The sequence below is a fragment of the Glossina fuscipes genome, unplaced genomic scaffold, assembly GCF_014805625.2.
Source record: "Glossina fuscipes isolate IAEA_lab_2018 unplaced genomic scaffold, Yale_Gfus_2 1, whole genome shotgun sequence".
NCBI classification, from domain to species: Eukaryota; Metazoa; Arthropoda; class Insecta; order Diptera; family Glossinidae; genus Glossina; species Glossina fuscipes.
This window is the reverse complement of record NW_023998415.1, coordinates 611,707-617,253: the sequence shown is the minus strand read 5'-3', so window position 1 is coordinate 617,253 and position 5,547 is coordinate 611,707. Positions and strand designations below refer to the sequence as shown.

At 33.7% G+C, this 5,547-nt stretch overlaps 1 protein-coding gene across 1 annotated transcript; it reads left to right on the top strand.

Moving 5' to 3' along the window:
• The first annotated feature begins 1,536 nt into the window (after nucleotides 1-1,536).
• On the top strand, nucleotides 1,537-2,627 carry LOC119632055 (protein ABHD11-like). The gene is made up of 5 exons (XM_038024747.1): nucleotides 1,537-1,671; nucleotides 1,739-1,912; nucleotides 1,981-2,210; nucleotides 2,272-2,409; nucleotides 2,489-2,627. The coding sequence occupies exons 1-5, from the start codon at nucleotides 1,537-1,539 to the stop codon at nucleotides 2,625-2,627; spliced, it is 816 nt and encodes a 271-aa protein (XP_037880675.1).
• The last annotated feature ends 2,920 nt before the right edge of the window (nucleotides 2,628-5,547 follow it).

Below are 5,547 nucleotides of genomic sequence, written 5' to 3'. Positions count from 1 at the left end.
ATCGCCTGTAACAAGAAATCGATAACATTTCTTGAAAATGCCAAACGTCACGCAACCAACATCTGCGCCAAAATTTCATGTCAATTTGGTAATTTTTCTACCAGCTCTACACGTTTTAGCGGCGCTATTAGCGGAATGAAAAACTTCGAATTTCGTATATAAATTAAAAACAAATGGCTCGGTAAAAAAACACAACCATTTAAACTCGCTATTGTCTTAAGAATTGTCATGGCAATTCTTTCATCCTTTGAAAGACACCAAGCAGTTTATTGATGGTTTGCGTAGTTTAAACGCGATTATATCGCCGTCGATAACCCTCACGTAATCGATAATCGCAAAATGAAGTTGCGAAACAGAGCTGAGATCCTAAACATATCAAAAGACGGTGTATTGCGTATTTTACATGCAAATTTGGCCGTGAGCAAGCTGTTTCCCATTTGGTTATCGCGTACACCCACACTTTCATTAGTCAATGGAAAAATTGCATGCATTGGCCTACTCGCCAAATCCGACCCCCAATGGTTATTTACGGCTTGCGTATCTCGAAAGTATGTTCCAGGATAAGAGATTTTAATTAACAAAGATAAAGGCATTACGAAAATTAAAACGTATATTTCGAGGGTCCTGACAAACAATTCTATAAAATAGACCATGAAACGTTAGAGAAGACCTGATTGGCCTGACTGTTTCACTCTTGAAGGTATCGAATTTTCGTAAATAAATTTGTTTTTCTTTTCTTATTCCCGGAAATTATCGACCGGTACATTTTTCAGTAATCATATGAAAGACAACAGCACCTCTTAAGTAACGAATGTTTGGTTTGAAATTATAAAAGTACCAGCATTAGATTGAAATGGGACCTAATTAAGCTGGTATTGTTTTTGTGCAGTATGACAAAATTTTTGAAACATTTCAAATCATGCATTTTTTTTTTTTTTTTTTTAATTTAATATGAAATGTTGTAATATTGAAAATGAGTTAACTAACTCATACTTTCCCCTTTATTGTGCATAATACATATGCTAACCCGCATGTCATTGAGTTCAGAGCGAGAGAGAAATTGTTATCGAAGGGGAGAGCCATTGACTATTTCATTATTAAGCCATAATGACGATGGCATAATTACAAAAGCGAACATATGACGTGGATCATCTTGTCACTGTCTGTCTTCACTGTCCCGGACAACGATCACACAATAAAAATAATTAATTGTGTTCGTTTGGTGTTTATTACTATCTCATATTTGGTAAAAATCATCCTGAATGGCGAGTTTTCGCCCATTTTTCAATTCAATGCAATTCCATGTGAAATGATCATTTAATCGAACTATTTGATAAGAAGCTAAAATTTTCAAGATATCAACTTTGTAAGAATTTTTGCTTTGTTTGCGTAATATTTTTTCAAATATTTTTTACATCAACGAAAACTTCAAATTATAATCGAAATCAAATGTTAAAAATTCAAAAAAAATTCCTTCTTAACCGCAATTATATAGTACGATGCTCTCTTAAGTTTTCGAATGAAAGATGGATTTCAATGGCTTATGACGTTCACAAAACGTCAGACACAAATGAGAATTTACCTCCATTGATAATAATGCACTGCATGCTCGGTAGTAAAGTTAATTGGAAGAAACTTGGTAGTATTCTAGCGCACAAAAGTAATCGAAGGGTAAGGCCCCGATTAGGATCGAAGAAATGGTCAAAGAAAATTTTTAACTGTTACTGTCTTTCAGTAGATATTCACGGTTGATGCTAGAAATCATGGTAACTCTCCACATACCTTAGAACATAACTCCATATTAATGGCGAGTGATATTTTGGAATTTATGCAAGCGCGTGGTTATAACAAAGCAGCGGTTTTAGGTCATGGCATGGGTGGTCGTGCGACGATGTATTTGGCTTTGAACCATGTAGGTTTTATGATGATACGACATATCTAACAAATTTCGACAATCAACAGATATTCTCTAATCAACAGCCCAATTGGGTGGAACGTATTGTTATATTAGATGTATCACCGGTAGGTCGTCCTCAGGATCCCATAACATTGGAGCAGATATTTATTTTGATGAAAGGCATTGAAATACCGAATAATCTAACTTTACCCGAAGGCTTAGATATGATGTCAAAGTTATTTTCAAAGATTATGGACTACTCAGAAAATGTTAACTTTATACTAAAAAATTTAAGAAAAAAGCCAAGCGGAGAGTAAGTCTGAAATTTTATAAAACTCTAGGATGAATAAAAAAAATTTCTTCATCAATTCAAGATTTTATTGGAGTGTAAACGTTGACGCTTTAATGGAAAATCTGCGTACTTATACTCAGCTCCGAGATCAAATTATCCAATTCCCGCCTTTCGAGGGACTTGCATTATTCGTTTGCGGCAATCAATCGAATTTCGTAGAGTATGTTTTACTCATTGCACTATATAGCCTTTTAGTAATAATCTCTCTGTTATCTATCTCTTGCCTTTATATCCTTTAGGCCCGATACCTGGCCGGATATACAAATATTTTTCCCAAATTCGCACATATGTTGGTTGGATTCTAAACACTTAATACATATGCATAAGCCACTTGAGCTAATTGAATTGGTTACAGAATTTCTCAATAAAAAAGAATAATAAAAATTTGGAAAATATGTTTAAAAATAATATACAAAAACCATTAAAAACTGTATTAAACTTTTAATCAAAACAATTCTTTATTGACTTTTGAAATGTTCTTTTTATAACGAATTCTGTGCTTTTAGGGACGCCCAGAACGGCTCACCATAAATAAATTTTTTATTACAAGCTTTGCGATTGTATGGCAGTATAACGTCCATATATGTTTTTCTGTTTTTCGAGATATTTTGTCAAGATTTGTTACACTGACGTGTTTTAGGCAAAAGACAAACCTTTCTGAGAATAAACTCAATCGAACCATTCTTAAGATCACACCTCGCCTTATTTTGAAAAATATGTTCAATTAAAAACATTGGCCACTCTTAAAAATATCGCAAAAAAATCGTAATACTACAAATTAATGGCCTATCGAACTGATTTGAAAAATTTGGATCGAACGGAGCAGTTTTTTTCTACTTCCTCCCACATGATAGCTCGTAGATAAGGTAGGTTTTTAGTTCTCTATTTAAGGAGATCAAATTTTGTTATTTTTACGATAGCGATCGGTTCGTTAAAGTAATTTAACATAACACTTACGTGTACCAAAATTGGACCGCATATGTCTATTCTTCAAATTTCATAAGTGCTGTCATGAAAAATAAGTCTTTATATGTCACCAAGTCTAATGTTTAGTACTGGACCATGTAATTTCATGTTTTGCGTTCTCTTTCATGCAAGAGCTACTACAAACAGTATGCCCTTAGAAGTAAAGAAGATATAATTTTCGTCATTTTCCAACAAAGGACATTTCAAGATTGAATCAGAACCAGGAAAGGACACGAAGGAAGGGTGAAAAACTCCCGATTACTTAAAAAGGAGTTGTTTATTTGACTTGTTTCGAGTGCCTATTTTATCATAATAATAATGAATTGGTTTCAAACATCGAATCAAAAGATAGCTTCAACTCTTATTAAAGCAAAATCAAGAAGATGGTAAAAGCGGTACTGATCCCTCCATAACCAAATCCACAATTAGCAGCAAGCTACTTTATTTAAGAAGCACTCTAAAGTGAATATGGATTCTTTACTTTTGTACAACTTTTTTTTAGTCATCCACAGCTAATGAGCCAATAAGACCAGCAATATAACTTTGTTTGTTGTTTGCCATTCTCAAGCAAATCACATAACACAAGAATTAGGAAAAGTATATCAGACTTAAAATGTTGTTGTGAATATTTATGAAAAGGTTCCCGCTAAGTACGGTTGAATTAAAAAAATTTCTTGTATATTTTCTTTTATGTGAATTTATGTGCTTTATGGATTTTAAAAAAAGAAATTTTGAATATTAGAGACGAATTACCAACATTAGTACACCTAATGAACATTGATATTAATAATAAAGAGAGGGGAAAAATTTCAATAGCGTACGAAATAAGTAAAACAAAAAGGATTTAATTTGTACTTAAATGCAAATACTAATATTTGCGCATACATGTATGCCAATAAAGAAAACAGACTACTCTCGCCTACGTCCTTAACAGCTGCAATGGTAAAGACCATTCAATTGGGTATAGAATATTTGCTTCTTTATTCTTATTTATTTGCACATTTTCTTATAACAGATTTCATGGAAAAGCGAAAAGATGTGCCAGGCGTTAAAGAATGCATATAGGCTCAGGCAATCGCATTAACCTACAATAATCGTTTCGAATTCATTTAGAGTTTATATGTGCGAAAGTATAACCTTATCCCTTTTATTACATTGTACATCTTATTCTCCATTACTGCAGGCAACCCTGTTTATAATTTTTGTATTATCTTTTTTCTTTTTGGTGTTAACTTATTCGTCACCGATATGCTGTGAGCTATGTGTGGATTATCTGTAAATAGATATTACATGAAGTGAGGAATCATAAGTTCACATTTTACAAAAATCTGAGAGACATTTCACACCCTGAACTCATAGTCACACAAAAGCAAACTTAACCTTTACCGATAATAAACTTTTTACAGCCATCAAATTTGCTAATCGAACAATGCGACAAATATAAATCGTTGCTTCCATGTTTAATTAAGGATTACACAAGTAAGATACTTACACAAAATTTCGTATATCGTTAATGGTTCTACGGAGATAAAAGAGATTTGTCCGGCAATTATTTCCTTGAACAGGACCACACGTCTTTTTCTCAGTGCTCCCACCCAATCGCTCTGGAGTTATCTGCCTAACATACAACGCACAACCGCGATGCATTGTTCGTCAACCATATCGCTCGATTTAGGAACTCATCTACCAGCAGTTGCCTCTCCCAACGCACCTTGTGTCACCATTTTCAAGATGAATGTTCACAAACATCACTCCCTCTCTCTCTACCCTTCTCTTCCTATAACCCTTGCTAATAACCACTTTGTCCCCACGTATAGAAGACATCCCCAAAGTAGATAAAAACAAAAAAAGGAAAGATGGTTGGCCAAAGCATAACGAACAACCACCAGATATTGTTCATAAATTTACTCTGCGTTGATAAAGATGAAGTTGCTCTTAAATCATTTAAAGTACTTTTTTATTTTATCGATAAAGAAAAAAGTTTGTAAAGTTTGTCACTCAACCCTGAAATAAGAAAGAATACATTTTTCTCTTAAGATAAAAAGAAATATTTACGGCTTCCAAATCTTCATTTTAAGAAAAAGGAATAACTCGCCAGTTAATTTTAATTCCTGCATATGTATTGCCTTAGTTTCCACCCTTATTAAAATTTTCGAGAAAGTGTCTAGACTGGTATCTCGAGTCCAAACATATTCTCAGCAATTTTTAATTTGGTTTCAGACGTTACAGATCTGCCCAAGACAGCATCGTCACTTTGCAGTCAGCAGTAAATTCAGCGTTTGCCAAGAACGACTTTCTCAGTGGACATAATCTCAACGCTTGATTTTGTCAA

Bases quoted from the DNA above. Each gene is read 5' to 3' on its own strand.
- LOC119632055 (XM_038024747.1), top strand. From the start codon at position 1,537: ATGGCTTATGACGTTCACAAAACGTCAGACACAAATGAGAATTTACCT. The intron at 1,913-1,980 runs GTAGGTTTTATG...TCTAATCAACAG, and splicing joins TGTATTTGGCTTTGAACCAT to CCCAATTGGGTGGAACGTAT. The intron at 2,211-2,271 runs GTAAGTCTGAAA...CATCAATTCAAG, and splicing joins AGAAAAAAGCCAAGCGGAGA to ATTTTATTGGAGTGTAAACG.